Source organism: Dicentrarchus labrax, unplaced genomic scaffold, assembly GCF_905237075.1.
Source record: "Dicentrarchus labrax unplaced genomic scaffold, dlabrax2021, whole genome shotgun sequence".
Lineage (NCBI taxonomy): Eukaryota > Metazoa > Chordata > Actinopteri > Moronidae > Dicentrarchus > Dicentrarchus labrax.
Window position 1 is genome coordinate 5,154,843 of NW_026136723.1, and position 18,345 is coordinate 5,173,187.

Below are 18,345 nucleotides of genomic sequence, written 5' to 3' on the forward strand. Positions count from 1 at the left end.
CAAAATACAGCAGCAGCAATTAATCTTGGTCACACAGAACGTAGCGAGGGTGCAGTGCAGCAGAAACAGTGCTGCCGGATTGACTGCTGGATAGTGACGGTGACTCTTGCAGGCGACAGCTGCTCTTCGAAGGGGAAAAAAATTATTATCTTCAGTTGGTTTAATAAATTAATATATTATTTTTGTTTTGAATATAAAAAAAAAACCCCCCCCCCACCCCCAAAAAAAAAAAAAAAAAAAAAAAACACTGTTCATTATACAGTCTATGGCAACAGTACATAATCCATCAGAATGAACACGTGTCTTTCCTTTTATTTAGTGATAATTTGGTACATTATTCCTAAATGGTAATGCAGTAACAGTTGTAACACAGCATACCTAAAACATTCACATATGCTCAGTGTGAACTATGATGGAAACCAATGCCTGGCTTAAAAGTTAGGGAAAAAAACATTTGGATATGTGAAACACTATCAGAATCAGAATCAGAATTAGGTTTATTGCCAGGTAGGTTTTTACACATACAAGGAATTTCTCTTTGTGCATTGGTGCATAAAATATACAAATCACACAAAAATATACAACTCAAACAAAAAGGATTATGGTACCCAGGAAGCGGAAGGACTCCACAGAGTCAACTGGGGAGTCAAACAGGATGATGGGGGCAGGTGGGGCTGGGTTCTTTCTAAAGTCCACAACCATCTCCACCATCTCTTCTAGGCGGACTCATCTCCACCAGAGGTGAGCCCAATGAGGGAGGTGTCATCAACAAACTTCAGGAGCCTGACGGACTGGTGACTGGAGGTGCAGCTGTTGGTGTACAGGGAGAAGAGCAGAGGAGAAAGAACGCAGCCCTGGGGGGATCCAGTGCTGATGGACTGAGAGACAGAGGCATTTTTCCCCAGCTTCACATGCTGTTTCCTGTCAGACAGGAAGTCTGTGATCCACCTGCAGGTGGAGGCAGGCACAGTGAGCTGGGAGAGCTTGTCCTGTAACAAAGCTGGGATGATGCTGTTGAAAGCAGAGCTGAAATCCACAAACAGGATCCTGGCATAGGTTCTTGGGGAGTCCGGGTGTTTTCAGACGATAATTGGCAAAAGTTCCAACAGATTTATGACTCCATATATCCATTGATCCCTCGGAAACTAGAAGCATTTCAGAAAGACATTGGTTATTTTGGTTTTAGTTCTGGTCTCAGCCAGGATTTGGTCTGGTCCCCGTCTGGACCTTGCATCACATTCAGCTGTCCCTGGTCTTGGATTTGGCTTGGACTCCACACAGTGATCTTAACTACAGCCATGCATTATGTAGAAGAGAAAGTAGGAACTTTGAGGACCTGATTCAATATCTCACTTTATCATTTATATTACTAGATTACTACCATGCATCAGTGTTTAGCTTTTCAGAAAAGTAAAGGCTTTGACTTTTTATTTTGACTCTCTGAACTGGCCTCTAAATAAATAATACAGTACATTTAAAAAAAAGACAGCAATTAAATATTTCTGTTGTGTTAGATAACCATACCCCAAGGATAAAGCAGTTTAAAGTGTTTTAAAACTGTTTATATTTGCACCAAATACCAAAGGCAGTTGGAAGTACTGCACCATATTGCAATAGCAAAACTGCTCAACTGCTGCAGTGAATATATGATAAATACTTACATATGCTGAAAATGTTAACGTATGGCCAAAATCGCTGAGCTCTTTATTCAAGCGAATTGTATGACCTGTTTAATTTGGAATGGGACCATGCATTGTAATGCAACAAATCTGACAAAATCATTTTATTAAGAATACCTGCTGCAGCCAACTAAATAGAGTCTTTTTTTTTTCTTTTACATTTTTAATGTACTCTGAATTTTTGATGGATTACTACAACTCAGCACACACAGAGGCCCTGAGGTCTGACGGTAAAAGATCAAGAGTGTGTGGGTTCAGTCACAGGTTAAGAGTGCATGCAAGTTGACATAATATATCCCATGTCCTCTCAGACTCTGTCCCAGTATAACCAGTCATATCAGCCTCTATGTCCCAATATAACCAGTTTTCTCAGCCTCTATGTCCCAGTATAACCAGTACTCTCAGCCTCTGTCCAAGTATAACCAGTACTCTCAGGCTCTATGTCCCAGTATAACCAGCTTTCTCAGCCTATGTGTCCCAGTATAACCAGTCCCCTCAGCTTCTATGTCCCAGTATAACTAGTTTTCTCAGTCTCTATGTCCCACTATATTAGTCCTCCCAGTATAACCAGTCCTCTCAGCGCTATGTGCCATCATAACCAGTCCTCCCAATAAAACCAGTCCTCTCAGCCTGTCTGTTTGAGTGTGAGCTGAGTGCAGACTCTGCTCTCCTGCTGCTGACAGCACATTTGGGTTTCAGAGCATTTCGTCAGTGTTTGTAGTGATGATGGGGATATTGTGCTGACATGTTCTATTTATCTCAGTAACTGAAATCTGGTCGTGCCAAAGACAGAGCATGGGAGACTGAGCAGCAGTGATGTCATTACTTAGACAGACCTTGTGGCAAATGACATCATAATCAGCACCAGATAGTGTGAGTGAAAATGTAGTCAAATGTCCTCCTCTACATTTAAATTAAGCTCAAAAATGATCTCACTCACATTACGTCCTCGTCCTTAGTTACATTTACAATCTAGTTCTGTCTTTTTTAACAAGGTTAGCCTTCTTCCACGAGCACTTGTCATGAACTATATACAATAGACCTACATTTATATTTGGAAGTGACTAGAGCTCACACTTGAGAGACGTCATTTAGTCTTTTGAAACAAGAACAAAAATAATCTGCCAATGACATAATTCAATTTGACTTCACTTCAGTTTCTTCTAAACGTTTGTAAAAAAAAAAAAAAAAAAGAAAGAAAAAGTAATCAATATGTTGAAACATGAAGTTTGTAATCATCTTACGTGACATGATTTCTGAGGTCAAAGGTTGAATCAGTCCCAGGTACAACATGACCTGACTTAAACGTTTGATGAACACTGGCGGATGAATGAATGAATCAGCACTGATGTCCTCAAACACAACACTGCCACCCAGTGGATGAATCCAACTTCAGACTGTTCTCTTATTATCTGGGTTAGTTCAGGATTATTTGAACCTGCTTGCACTGCAGTGCAGACTACATATTTACAACATGTTTGCTCTTCTTGTTGTGTTTTCTTTTTTCTATTCTTCCTGTTTTTCTTTTGGTACAAATCGCTCCCCGTACACATGAGACCAACTGTGTAAGTGTAAACTGCAGCAAATCTAAAAGTAAAATGATTATTCTATGACCTTTCTGACTTTACCATACATAAGAAATCAAATGTTGTGGTCTGTTGAAGAAACTCTATTTTGATCAGTGCTGTTTAAATTAAAAAGCCATCTTATCAGCCTATGTGACAGCAATAAATTCTGCTATCCAAAAAACTATAGGTTAATGCTGGTTCAACTGCTGGTGGCCTGCCGTTGCCCTTCTTCTTGTTAGCTTTTAACTTTTACTGAAAACAAAGGGCCGAAAAATATGACGGTGCAGATGGGCTGGCCAATTTGAAACCGCGATCCATGAATCAGAACCGAGAGAGATGTAAAGATGCTTTGGGTTGGAGGCTTGAAGATAGTTAAAAAATGTCTTTCTGTTGTCCCAAAGCGTCTGTATTCGACGACTTTGGAATGAGACTCAACAATCAACTATCTTTCTCGAAAAAACCTGATTGTTTCACAGATTGTCAGTCTGTCTGTCAGGATATAGTGAAAGCTTCGGCAAATATGACAAAAACATATATATTTTATAAAAATGATCTACTGCAGCTTTAAGTAGTAGCTCCTTTATCAGCTTAAAGCGTAGGCAAATGTATCATTCATTTTCCAAGAATCTCGACTCCACAAGTCTGTACTTCTTCTTGCTGGCACACAACTGAACTGAACTGAATTCCTTTCTAAACTGGAGTTCGGTCTCTCCTACGCTTCTGAATGCATCATCCCCGCGCATGTCTGTTTCTCAGAGGATAAACAAACCTGACCGACCGTGTAACGTTAGCTAGCAGCGGTGATCTGGTGAATAAAGAGTCACATTCAGGTAACGATCATTCTCTCTGTTCCCAGTTTACTCTCACTACAGGTCAGTGCAGCACTCTGAAGACAGACTGTGTCTGAGTAGGTTAGCTAACCGTGTAGCTTACACACGGCTTATGTTCAGATGTTGACAGTTTGTTAGCTGTCTGGTGGTTAGCTAGCAGGCTAACGTCAGTTCCAGTGAAGAAGGCATGTTGACAGTTCGGTTGTTGTGTAACGTTGCTGTTGTTTGTTACATCGACACTGACACTAACTCCTCCCCTGTCAGCGCATTATGAGCGTTAACGTTCACTGCCACCGTGGCACGGTTGGCCACTCGCTCCAACCTAACGACAACAAGTTCACAGGCCGAAGGTGAGCTAACGTTAGCCCTGTTGAGCACACTTCACTACCGTTAGCCCTGTTGAGCACACTTCACCACCGTTAGCCCTGTTGAGCACACTTCACCACCGTTAGCTGAGTCAGTTTACATGTAACCAACTGAAGCACATGCTATGCTAACTGTTTGACAGCAGGAAGTTATGGCTGACAGTCGGAACACATTATTTATCGTGCTGAGCTGTTTCACTTTCAATCCGGGCACATTGTCTCTTTTAGTCTATATCACTGCTAACATTAATACTCCTACTTCACCTTATTGTTTGCTATGCGCTGTTGCATCACGTGTTGCGTGTAGGACTGTTTGATATGGTAAAGAAAAAGAAAAAGCATATGGCGGTTGTTGTTTTGACAGATTCTGAGAATGCCTTCTGATTCCCGATTAGTGGGAATGATTATTTTTATATTCCAAATGTCATTTTTACTGAATAGAACCATAAATCAGGATGCTGTGACATTTGTTGAGGGCTGTATTAAACACATGTTGATCTGGAGAACAGGATCTGTAGGCCGGGAATCTCTGCAGCGCTCCAGTGCGTCATTATAATGCTGTCTGTCACACATCTGATATTGCTTTACTGATATTGCACTTGGCCTTATAGAGTTGTATCATATTTTGATTATTTGTAGAGCACTAAACAAAGCTCTTTTTCATGTTCAATTAACAGCAAAACCTTGTAGGGGGAAGGCTGTCTTTAAATTCAGTTCAATTCAGCCAGCTACAGAGCTACAGAGCTACAGAGCTACAGAGGTACAGAGGTACAGAGCTACAGAGGTACAGAGCTACAGAGCTATAGAGGTACAGAGGTACAGAGCTACAGAGGTACAGAGCTACAGAGGCTACAGAGCTACAGAGGTACAGAGCTACAGAGGCTACAGAGCTACAGAGGCTACAGAGCTACAGAGGTACAGAGCTATAGAGGTACAGAGCTACAGAGCTACAGAGGTACAGAGGCTACAGAGCTACAGAGGTACAGAGCTACAGAGCTACAGAGGTACAGAGCTACAGAGGTACAGAGCTACAGAGGTACAGAGGTACAGGTGTCCATCTCTGCATAAAAGTATCTTTTTTCCATTTGCATTGAGCAGTCATTTCTTCCATTATGTACATCTGTCTCAGTCTCACTGTTCCACTGTAGGGGGGTTGCAGCCAAAATCATTTCCCTTGCATTTAACAATAACACCCTTAAAGCTGCATTATGTAAGAATGTTTTTTTTCTCATATTTGCAGAAACGTTTACTATATCCTTACAGTAGTACACGAGAGATTATCTGTTAGTCTCTGATTTTGCACCTGCAACAGTCTAAAACCTAAATACAGTTAGGCCCTGACATATTTGGACAATGACACCATTTTCATGATTTGGGCTCTGCCTGCCACCACATTGGATTTGAACAACTGCGATTCAATTGAAGTGCAGACTTTCAGGTTTAATTCAAGGGGTTGAACAAAAATATCCTATCAAACGTTTAGAAATTGCAACCATTTTAATACAAAGTCTCCTCATTTCAGGGGCTCAAAAATAATTGGACAAATTAACATTACCATAAATAAAATGTTCATTTTGAATCCTTTGCAGGCAATGACTGCCTGAAGTCTGGAACCCACAGGCATCACCAAACGCTGGGTTTCCTCCTTTATGATACTGTGCCAGGCCTTTATTGCAGTTGTCTTCAGGTGTTGCTTGTTTGTGGGTCTTTCTGCTTTAAGTTTTGTCTTAAGCAAATGAAATGTATGCGCGATCGGGTTGAGATCTGGTGATTGACTCGGCCATTGCAGAATATTCCACTTATTTGCCTTAAAAAACTCCTGGGTTGCTTTCGCAGTATGTTTTGGGTCATTGTCCATCTGTACTGTGAAGCGCCGTCCAATCAACTTTGCTGCATTTGGCTGAATCTGAGCAGAAAGAATATCCCTATACACTTCAGAATTCCTCCGGCTGCTTCTGTCTCCTGTCACATCATCAATAAACACCAGTGACCCAGTACCGTTGGAAGCCATGCAGGCCCATGCCATCACACTGCCTCCACCATGTTGTGTGCTTTGGATCATGAGCCTTCTCCATACTTTCTTCTTCCCATCATTCTGGTACAGGTTGATCTTAGTTTCATCCGTCCAAAGAACGCTGTTCCAGAACTGGGCTGGTTCCTTTAGATGTTTTTGGCAAAGTCTAATCTGGCCTTTCTATTTTTGAGGCTGATTAATGGTTCGCACCTTGTGGTGAACTCTCTGTATTTGCTCTCATGAAGTCTTCTCTTTATGGTAGACTTAGATACTGATACACCTACTTCCTGGAGAGTGTTCTTCACTTGGGTGGATGTTGTGAAGGGGTTTTTCTTCACCATGGAAATGATCCTGCGATCATCCACCACTGTTGTCTTCCGTGGACGTCCAGGCCTTTTTGAGTTTCCCAGCTCACCAGTGCGCTCTTTTTTTCTCAGGAACTGAGAAACTGTTGATTTGGCCACTCCTAATATTTCCTCTATCTCTCTGATGGATCTCTTCTTTTTTTGCAGCCTAAGGTTTCTGTCTGTTTCACTTCCATTGAGAACTCCTTTGACCGCATGTTGTGGGTTCACAGCAACAGCTTCCAAATGCAAATGCGACATCTGGAATCAACTCCAGGGGCCCTATCTTGCCGATCTGAAGCGCAAGTATCAAACGCAAAACGCGAATAGCTTTGTGGGCGGCTCTCGGGCGCTGTTGCTATTATGCCGGCGGGATAAATGACTCTTGAGCCCGGCGCAAATCTAAAATGGGTTGGTCTGAAGTAGCTACATTAGTCATAGGTGTGGTTTGGGTGTAACGTGCAATAAACCAATCAGAGCGTCATCTCACATTCCCTTTAAAAGCAGGCGTGCTTGTTCCATGGCGGATTGCTATTATAACGGCGGATTGGCCAGGCGCACGCCAGGAGCGGTTCACAGCCGAGGAGACCAACGTTCTCGTCAGGGCCGTGAAATACCGAGAAGTGACATTATTGACATGAAATAAATGTAACACAATAAATCCAAACAATGTAACGCAGCTTCGCAGGAAGAAGACCCTGGCCTCGGGAGCAGTGCGCAAGGGCCAGCTGAGGAGGGAGCGGCGCAAACACCAAGGTGCAGAGGATCCAGACCCACTACACGCCGGAGGACCACCCGTTCCTGCAGCAAACCGGGTTTGACATGCTGGAGCGGGAGCTGTCCGGGATGCGGCAAAGTATTAATGCCCGTCTTGACCGGGTGGCGATGTTGCTGCTGCCTCTCAGGCGCATCCCCTCAAGTCTGCGCCCAGCGCCACTGACTTTAGACTAGGTTTTTCCTGGTCTGTGGCGGAATTGTTTTCTGAAACAGCAAAATAGCACCAGGGAACGTTTGCGCCGGAACACGCCTCCTCTTTTCGCTGAACCGCCCCCCGGAGCGCAAGTTCATTCCCTAATTTAAGGACGTGCGTCGGTGGAGGGAAAATTCCAATGTGCGTCGAGTGCAAAATAGGAATTATACAAGCGCCAGTGTACAAAGTCAATTGCGCTGAGTGCAAGATAGAGCCCCAGACCTTTTACCTGCTTAACTGATGATGGGTTAACGAGGGACTAGCCCATGCAGCCCATGAAATTGCATTTGAGTTAATTGTCCCATTATCTTTGGTCCCTTCAAAAAGAAGCGGCTACATATTAAAGTAATTCCTAAACCCTTCCTCCAATCTGGATGTAAATACCCTCAAATTAAAGCTGAGAGTCTTATATAATGATAACTGTATCTTGAATATGTTTTGGTAAACAGCTTAAATATCTTAAACAAGATTGTGTCAGTGTCCAAATATATATGGACCTAACTGTATATTCAGTTTAGAATCATAGAAGACTGAAAACCAGCAAAATTCACATTTGAGAAGCTGGAACCAGAGATGTTTGGCCTTTTTTGACTCAAAACAATTATTTGATAATCAAAATGATTGCTGATTGATTTTCTACAATCGACTAATCGCAGCTCTTACTGTTTACTTGTTAAACATTGCTTTCCATTGGTCCGTGGCAATCAGCCAATTGTTGAACTCTGGTATGGACAGCTGAAGATGTGAGTCACATTCTACTCTTGTGTTTTCCAGGTGTGACCATGGGGAAGTCTTTCTCCCACCTTACTAAGCAGACTGGCCATGATGAGGGCCACGACAACCTGACCTCTCCTCTGGAGGACACCCAGACTGAGGACGGGAAGGGCGGAGACATCTCCCAGTTTCCTTATGTGGAGTTCACAGGGCGGGACAGTGTGACATGTCCAACATGTCAGGGCACCGGGAGGATCCCCAGAGGTAACACCAGTCTAACTGTTACACAAGCAGGCAGAAGAGCTAGCTGTCTGTCTTCCATAGCCACATGATTGTACAATATCCAGTGATAGTTAGATTTAAAGCAGGTTTTAGTTGCATCACAGACTTTCCAAAACAGCGGACGGTGACTCATCAATGATTGTTGCCGGTGTTTCAGGACAAGAAAATCAACTTGTGGCATTGATTCCATACAGTGACCAAAGGCTGCGGCCCAGGAGGACGTAAGTACTTTTGTCTTTGTGTGTCCTTTGAAAAGCACTGACAGAGCCACCAACATTTAATAATTTGCTTAAGTTTAGAAACCTTTTCTCAAAAACATGATACCGATTGGCTGGAGTGTTCATATTATTCTCAGATAACTGCCCAGCTTTGAAGCGTTGTAATTCTGAATGAAAACCAAAACAATGGGTGCTACAAAACCAGTAATAGAAGTTAATCATAAAACAAATAGGACAGCAGCAAAATAAAACTCATGAAAACCATCTTTGTTTGTTATTCCAACAATCGCCAAAGCTGGTTTGGTCGAAATAAATCCTTAATTCGCCAAGTTAGAGAAAATAGCCTTTGGCTGCCATGTAACGTTATCTAATCCTTGGGGACAAATGCACCTGTCATAGTATGTTTTTTCCACTGACAGACCCATTGTTATTCTAAGCATCTGAAAACAATATTCAAAGGGGTCCCCACAGAGATAGACCTTTTGTTTAACCAGAAACAGCTGTAATATCACTCGCTCATCACCAGACTCCAGAGACAAAAATGCTAATTTAGTAATTAATTTAAACACAATAAAACTCACCAAAACTGTCTGTGTTAGTCTTTCCACCGTTCCAACAATTGAAATAAATCTTTAATTCACCAACCTAGCTGAGAAAAACGCAGTTTCAGCTGCTCTACTCAGTTGGAAATGGAGGGACTCACGCACTAACATACACACATGGCCACACCAGCTAAGTAAACAAACCACAGAGAGGCTGCGATACCAACACAGGCAGATGGAGTGTGACACCATGATTCCACTATTTCTTTGCATAGGGAATAGCTTTATGTGTTAAATATATATTTAGATATATTAGTTTAATTAAACTTTTATACTACCAACTGATAATACCAATAAAACAATATGGATTTTAACAAAAACAAAACATATTAGGATTGAGAGAGGAATAAAGGATTGATGATGATCGATTATTCAAGAAAACAAAAAGTGTTTAATTCTGACAGAAGAGGGCATGAATAGACATTAGACATGATATAATGTTATGTGCTTATCTCTCTGCATTGTTGTGCTGTGTCTCCGGCTCGCTGAGTACAGGTTCTGTCCCAGCTTTTGGTCTCCTGGCAACATCACTGTGACAACAAGACTTCAGTAGGCCGCTCAGTGACTGTACCTGAATGTTGTTCAAGAAGAAATAGTTTGAGAATGAACCTCCCCCTTTCATCTCTATAAACCGATATCTGCATATGAATGTGAGATTTTGGCATCTGAATTTAAACGGATATACCCAGCTGGGGGCAGCAATTCTGACATTGCTGCGCTGTCTTCATTGTTTTACGTACTTTAGGTAAAACTAGGAAAATAGCGGTATGGGGCACTTAAATTACTTAATTTACTGTTTATCAGAACACAAATGAGTCCAGAATTAGGTTGGAAAAACGATAGATGAGAAATGACCTGGCCTCACTGATTACTGTACAAATCTTATATATTCTGTCAATGGTACAAACACACCACTTTAAACTTTATTCACTGATTTTGGTAAAGTGGATCATGTTTAATGGAGAAATGATTCTGTGGTTTTCCCTCTGTGTCCTCTGGCTGCTCTTGTGATTAGTTTTCCGGTGGACACATGCATTAGCTTTATTTTGCCTCTAGTTAACTGAGCTGGTTACCCTAGGGGAAGCCGAGTGTTGTAGCGTTTGGCCCTAGCTCAGCTGCCCTGCATAACCCTGTGAGGTGGGAGCTGTGTAATACGACAGCCAACCCAAAGTTCCGCCTGAGTTGTAACCAATGATTTGTCTGTATTTCCACCTCTTGGAGTAAATACTTCTCAGCCATATTAATTAATATGTCTGTACTTACAGATTTGGCCACATATTTTCAGATCTATATACACATTTACAGATTTGTCTACATATTTACAAATCACAATACATTTGCTAATCTGAACACAGATTTGTAGTTTTTTTTTTACACATTTACAATTTGGATTACGCACACACGGGTTCTGAAGACATATTTGCAGATTCCTGTACACATTCACAGATCTCAGTACATATTTACAGATTATTACAGATTATTATTACAGACACATTTACACATCAGATTACACACACACAGATTAGATACAGTTACACAACTCTCAACGCACATTTTCAAATAGTTTTGCTCCCAAGATGTGTCTTTTTTGTCATTTGTGTGTATGAAGTTGCTATTGAGACTGTAGAGGAAGTCTTGGCCCAGATTTCTGTTACGTTTTCTGGATATCCGCTGCCTACATTGGAAGCCCTGAAAAGCTGGTCGTTGCCTCCAGAGCTAAAACGGTGTCAGACGATAGCTGGTGGGTTCGGAGACTGCTTCCACTGTCTCTCTGGTGGCTGTCAAGATGGACGATGAAAGTTCCATCAAAAGCCTTTGACCCACTGCGATTTATGTGGCGTGGCGGAGTGGATACCTGGACAGAATGTATACTGACCACCAAAATTCTGAAAACGAAATTAAGAAATTAGAGTACATATATAAATGTGAAATGAAATCTGTGTAACATGTTGTAGCTGACATTGTGTGGTTGACTTGTGTCCTCCTCAGGAAGTTGTATGTATCAGTGTCAGTGGCGGTCTGCCTGTTACTGTCCAGCCTGGCCGTCTTCTTCCTCTTCCCTCGCTCCATTGATGTGTCCTACGTCGGGGTGAAGTCTGTGTTCGTCAGCTACGACCAAGACAAGCGCAGTGTCTATCTCAACATCACGGTGAGCACTGAAACCGCTGGAGCTTACAGTGTGATTTAAATGCCTTTTAGCCCTGTTACTGATCAAAACCTGGAGGATGCAGCAACACAAGGGATATGTCTAATGTTACTGTTTAGGAAAAAGGATTGCCTAAGTATTCCACATCAATATTTTTACTGCCTGTGAACCATCTTTTCATCTTTTTCCCAACAGAGAGAATGTATCAAACTAGACATCCCTCTATAGTGCCCAGTAGTTGTGTCTTTGCTGCCCTCTGGTGGATAAATGGTTACAGAGACAAGTGCTTTGGTTGCCTGTCTATAGGTGCTGAGTTTGCTATGTCACTGCATAAACTGTGTTCCTTTGAGCCTGATGATCATTAAATGGACAGTGACTGGCTTTAATGTCATAAAGGCAGAATGAGTATTTGCTTGAAAAGCAATGTATAGACTCATACAAACATAGTCCCTTTTGTGGAAATGAATCTGCAGAGACCCTGCCCTCTGCTTGTATTTCCTTTGTTTTCTGTGTTTTGGGGTTCTGGGTGTCAGTTTTTGGGCAGTGTATGTGTAGCCCCCTGCCAATAACTCTTTACAAACGAAGCAATTGGTGCAATTCACTGAAAGTTTGCAACAAGATCACACATCTTTGATTTAATTATGAATGCCCAGGCTAACGCTCATAGGAAAAACAGCTCAACATGAGACTGAGGGGCACAGCTGCAGATGGGGAAGAGATGATAGTACAGAGACCATCTCAGTCAAATAGCCTATAAATCACATCTATATATGTATGGAGATGGGTACCAAAACCTAGTATTAAAGCTGCAGTAGGTAACATTAATAAAAAATAAGTTTTTGTCATATTTGCTGAAGCTTTCATTATATCCTGAGTAGAACATGAGACAGATAATCTGTGAAACATCAGGCCCAGTGGATTCTTGAAAATGCCATTAAGAGCACTAGGAGGAGCCAGATGAACCTGATTGTTTTCCCAGTAACATTTAGTGTACTTGGTAAATTACTGGTCTGCAAGGAGTGTATAAAGTAAACCAGTTTACCAACCTATTTTGTTTTTGCTCAGTGTCTAATCATGACAGCATACCTGCAGGTTTGGGTCATTACTCTTGGTTTCTGTTCTAAATTTGTTGTGGTTTTAAAAAAAACGTTAAACTGTTAAAGTACCGGATAATATTTGTATTACCAGACCGTAATAATAAGTATTTATTTTGAATTCTTATGGAAAATGTTTGACAGGCTTCATGCTCCTGTAAAGTTATTTTTAAGGTTCTTTAATAGAAAAAAAAAATAAAACAAACAATAGTGATGTTGGTTAGATTTGGTTAAAAAGGAGCTATGGAATATTAAATCATCTGTCTCAGCTCACTACATCTCTTACCATTGGGTGTGTAAAAACTACAATTTATGAATTTTTAAGTACAAGAATGTGCAATTTTCGCTTATCTCACTGGTATTGGCCATTAGAAGCACATTTTAATCGGTTATCGTATCGGCTGAAATATCCATATTGTACAGCCCTAATTGCAAGTAACTTGGGCGGCACAGCACGGCAAATTGTATTTGGTATCTCTGAGTTAAACACAAAATGCTGGCAGGTGGTGCCAGTGGCTTAGAAGAAACTCCCTCACCCACAAACACACACCATGTAACCCTAACCCTAACACAGTTTTTGAGTTGTAATGAGTTAAGGAAACACGTCTGCTGCTTGAAGTATACAACTTAATACTAATGAACTCTCCCAATGCTGGTCCTCCTCCAGAACACTCTCAATATCACCAACAACAACTACTACTCAGTGGAGGTGGCCAACATCACAGCTCAGGTGCAGTTTGCCAAGACAGTGATCGGCAAATCTCGCATCAGTAACACCACTGCCATCAGTCCTCTGGACATGAAACAGGTAAAGCTCAGCGTCTGTTCACCAGTTAACCATTCCTCTATGTGGGTACCAAGCTCACGCTATACTGCTGTCTCCATTTTCAGATTGACTATATGGTCCCCACCACCATCGCAGATGAGATGAACTACATGTAGTAAGTACTGAGTACACTAAACCAGAGTATGGAACGGATTTTGATCTTCTTCTGATCACTTCCACACATCAGTCTGAGGTTTTATGTGCTTGAGCTGTTTACACTAGCGATAGACGGATTCATTGGGCCATTTTCTAGTATTTTAGGATTATTTTTTTTCCTCATTGTCCTACAACCGTCCCAACTTTTACTTTCAGCTGTCCCAGACTTAACAACAATGGTCCCAAATAGAAATTAGTTTTTTTTACTTCATTCACTGACTTCATCTACTTCCTATCCGAATAAGAAATTGCAATCACCATCACCCAAGGTGTTTGGCCACAATCAGCTTTATATTGTTCTTTTACTCATTCGTTGAGTTCCTATTTCTTGTTTATTTGATCAATAAATGTGCAAATGCAAACCAAATAATCACAAACTCACTACTGGGACATCTTATATTTGACATAAAAAGGGTAAAAGAAAATCTACAAAAGGGTGGGAGAAGATCAAAGGAACTATTTACATATTTAAAAGCTGAACACAAACTATGAACATATAGGCTATGCTATAGGAAAACCCTGTGGACTGCGATTACCCTGAGCAGCATTCATGGGAATGAATTATAATATAATTGAATATATTTCTTTCCATTTCCCTGATGGTCTGACTAAGATTCTAAATTAGTGTCTTTTTAGATATAAAGGCCCTAAGATGGTTTGAAAAGTTGCTTAATGTTCAAAGTTGCTAATACTATTAGTATTATCATGACAATATAATATGGAACAACCCTAACAGTGCATTAGAGAGTAGCAGCCAGATGTCTGTCCACGTGTGTCCACATTTACTAGCACTTGTTCTATTTTCCAGCGACTACTGCACTCTACAAACCATCAAGGTCCACAACATTGTCGTCATGATGCAGTAAGTTGTTGATCCTTTACTTAAACATTTGAGCTCACTGTGTTTAGTTTTTGTTTGGGGCCTCACCCTGTCCCTCTTCGCAGAGTGACCGTCACCACCACGTACTTTGGTCACGCGGAGCAGGTGTCTCAGGAGATGTATCAGTATGTTGACTGTGGAGGGAACACCACCTCTGTCAGAGCGATGACCAAGGCGTTCAGCATCTCGCATCCTGCTGAGTAACACCCCTGGCCCTCCTCACCAGCCTTGACTCGGGCCCTGGAAGTTGGCCTTAGATGGTTTACTGAGTTTTCCTTTCTCCTCCACCTGCAGTGTCTAACAAACTCCTGTTGTTACGATACCACAGTGTTCACTTCAATAGCAGTGCTAGAAGAAATCCACACCAATATAAGAAAAAGATTTAGTTTCTTACGGAAGTGACTTGCATTATGCAAAGAAAAACAGAAATGGAGTTATCTCAGAATTATGACTTTTCATGTCATACATTTAAAGTGCTAGACATAATCTCATAATACGATATCCTTATCTCATAGTTACAGGAAAACTGTTTAATCCAAGATACCAATCACATAATTAGGAAATAGTTTCCTGGTAACATTGATATAATGACATAAGCTTTGTTGTGTTTTCCTAAGTACGTGATCCACCCATGAATTTCTCTATTATGTTTTTATTTCAGCATTAGTATTTAGTATTCCAAAAAATATAGAAATATAATACTTAGAGAAATAATAAGTAGTATTAGGTGCACTACTTATCATTTTTTCCTCTGCTATTTGCTGCCTCTTTGTCATGACAAAGTGGAGAAATTCCAAGATGACACTAATGTTTAGACCACAAAGTACAAACCCTGCGTTTCTGAGATAAAGACACTTTTAGGTGCTTATAAAGAGAAAGTCCTAATAATGAATGATAATGAGAATACTTGATATCTTAAGATAACCTTGGAGTTGAATGTTGCCTCTGAATAATAGGCTTAAAAAAAATTATTAGCAACAATTAAGTTATGTTCCAGAGATAACAACTGCTCTCAAAGAATCAGAATCAGTGATAGGATTTAGTATGGGATTTGATTCTTTCCAATAGTATTGAAGTGACATCATCATTTCAGTTATTGTGGCAACACTGTGAATAATAGACTACACTCATGTGTTTTAAACCATGATCTATGATGTATGGTTTGCCAGTTGTGCCCCTAAGCAAAAAAAAAAAAAACTTGATAGAGATAATTCACTACCTACCAAACCATAATGCACTTTATTTAAAATGCACACTTTATTAGTGGTCCCAAGGTCTCTACAGCCTGTTCCCCCACAGTGTGTTGGGCTTTCTGAAAAAGGATCAAGGTGGTGTTTAGAGAATTCAGATGCTGCTGTATCTGAGATAAGCTCATGTCGTCATAGTGTTTCTCTCTGACTGCACTGTCTGCTATGAATCTGTACAATCTACTGTCTTACCTACTGTAGTATTTGGTTGTTGGGTGCTCACTCTTATAGTTTATACACTGTTGTTTCTTCTTTGTCTCCAACTTTGCTAGAAAGTGAAGATAGAAGTGAAAACTCCTTTTAATCTATAATTTGCTATTTAAAGAATTAAAGGGCATATATATAGGAAATTCTCTTGCCACTGGATGTTGCACTACAGCACCAGCATCTCAGACCGAAACAATGAGACGGAAACAAAGCAGAACTCTAAAACTAAAACTGTCTTTGGTCTTTCCAACAATCACCAACGCTGGTTTGGTTGAAATCAACCCTTATTTAACCACTATTCATCAAAAAGGGTTGCTGTGGCTGCAACGTAAGCTAATGTTAATCCTTGGGGACAAATGGGCCCGTCAGAATTTCATTTCAGTGGAATCTCCACGAGCATTAGATTTGCTAATGGGGGCAAAGTAAGTCTTTCAACATTGACATATTTTTGCACCGCTAAACAATGGCAAACAGTACTCATCTTGAATGAATGAAAGTGAATTGATAGCTGGGGAGTTACTTGTTGCACCCTATACCTTTAGATAACCCTAATGAAGTAAACCAATAAAGAGGCATTGGACAGGTATGAACATATAGGAACCAAGCTAGCTCTTCTCATCTTTATCTCCGTAAAATGGTAAACAAGCCTATTTGCCCGTAAGTGTTGGACTGACGTAGGGCTGCAACTAACAGTGATTTAGATTATTGATTCATCGGTCTGTCCATAATCCAAACATGACAAATTCCAACCAGTAGTAGACTTTTTTCCAACTTTCTAACATTTCTTGAATGCATCATTAGATCACTTTCCCTATCCTGCTGATAAGTGTTTTATTTAAGTATTTTGGGGCATCCTGTGATTTAATGGCCATTACAGCTTTACATGTTGAATTGCGTATTATGCATACTAACTGCTACCTGTGTTCAGGCCTGTCACAATAATTGCATTACCGACTTATGGTTCCATATATGGACACACACTCACACTCACACTGATGTTTTCTTTCACTCTTGCACTACAGGTGTGTGTGGTCAAGTTCCAATATGAGCCTATACAGTACATTATTATACTATTATATGATCATTATATATGGTTCAGCAGAAGTAGTTATGGTGACAGGTTTGTGTTGGTTTCCTCCTAGAAATGACGATGATGAATCAGTTTTCTACCTTATATAAATGAAAATACCAATGGAAATATTTTCTGCAACATTCCATCTAATTTATTTTGTTGATTTAAAAAGTCGTATATTTTTTCATCTTTGACCGAATGTCGTCGAGTTGTGTATCAGACCTATTTTGAATTTCAATTACATTTGGCATATCTAAAATTGTGTATGATTTATATCAACATCCTGTAAATACTTAGAAACGATCTTAATAATATCTTCATACAAACTTTGATAAACTACAGCTGTAACATTTGTACCGAGTGGGATTTGAAGAAAAGCACATTTATGACTTGTTCTTTTAATTTTAACCTTAGTAACATTTAACATTTGAAAAGCTGTTTTAGACGCCTCTAATTTAGACTACCTCTATTGTCATTAAACATTTTGTTTGTCATTATTCATAGTGACTGTTGTGAGAGCATGAATAAAGTTTTAAAACATGATTATCTGTGCAGTCTTTACCTTGATCCCACGCACACACACATACCAGAGCGTTTACCTCTCTGAGCCACAACACAGCTGCTAGCTCAGCTACATACATACAACACAGACACCACACAGAAACATTTATAACGGCCGTGAATGTGTTTCTAGTGACTGTAAGAGCTCCAGCGGACTCTGTGTTTCCAGCGTGGACACAGACTCTGACTTCCAGCTCACAGTTCCTGCTACTCTGTTCGGTGTGGAGGCCACGCCCCTTGAAATCACTGTCCTTTGCAGGTGTCTGATGCATTTTTTAAAAATTGCTGAGAGTAAGGGAGCTACCAGAACTGAGGAGAGTGGTTACAAACTAAACTAGCCTTTGATTTAGAACTAAAGAAAAACCACAATTCTATATAACAAATGTATTTAATTTGGTGCAAAATAATGGTAAAGGTGCCTGCAAATGTGTGCGAGCGGTTGATAAGAAGAGAGCAGATTTCAGGACTTCATTTGTTGTCTGGCTGTCAGCACCAAAGATGATATAAAATATATAGAATTTTTTTAATATGATGTTTGTAACAGAATATTTTCAGAATACTGCGTTTTGA

General features: G+C 40.5%; 1 protein-coding gene and 1 long non-coding RNA gene across 4 annotated transcripts; one reads left to right on the plus strand and one right to left on the minus strand.

Moving 5' to 3' along the window:
- Window positions 1-473: 473 nt before the first annotated feature.
- LOC127358154 (uncharacterized) lies at window positions 474-4,797 on the minus strand. Its single transcript, XR_007882383.1, has 2 exons — window positions 4,707-4,797; window positions 474-1,145 (listed from the first exon to the last, which is right to left on the minus strand). It is a non-coding gene; the product is annotated as an uncharacterized LOC127358154 (long non-coding RNA).
- tmem106bb (transmembrane protein 106Bb) lies at window positions 3,972-17,757 on the plus strand. Of its 3 annotated transcripts, none has more exons than XM_051390945.1 (8): window positions 3,972-4,077; window positions 8,545-8,748; window positions 8,924-8,987; window positions 11,576-11,735; window positions 13,494-13,634; window positions 13,718-13,767; window positions 14,617-14,670; window positions 14,754-17,757. In XM_051390945.1, the coding sequence occupies exons 2-8, from the start codon at window positions 8,553-8,555 to the stop codon at window positions 14,890-14,892; spliced, it is 804 nt and encodes a 267-aa protein (XP_051246905.1). In that variant the 5' UTR covers window positions 3,972-4,077; window positions 8,545-8,552; the 3' UTR covers window positions 14,893-17,757. The 3 variants fall into 3 exon arrangements, with proteins under 3 accessions (XP_051246905.1, XP_051246906.1, XP_051246907.1); XM_051390946.1 differs by lacking the exon at window positions 3,972-4,077 and adding an exon at window positions 4,279-4,427; XM_051390947.1 differs by lacking the exon at window positions 3,972-4,077 and adding an exon at window positions 5,405-5,422.
- The last annotated feature ends 588 nt before the right edge of the window (window positions 17,758-18,345 follow it).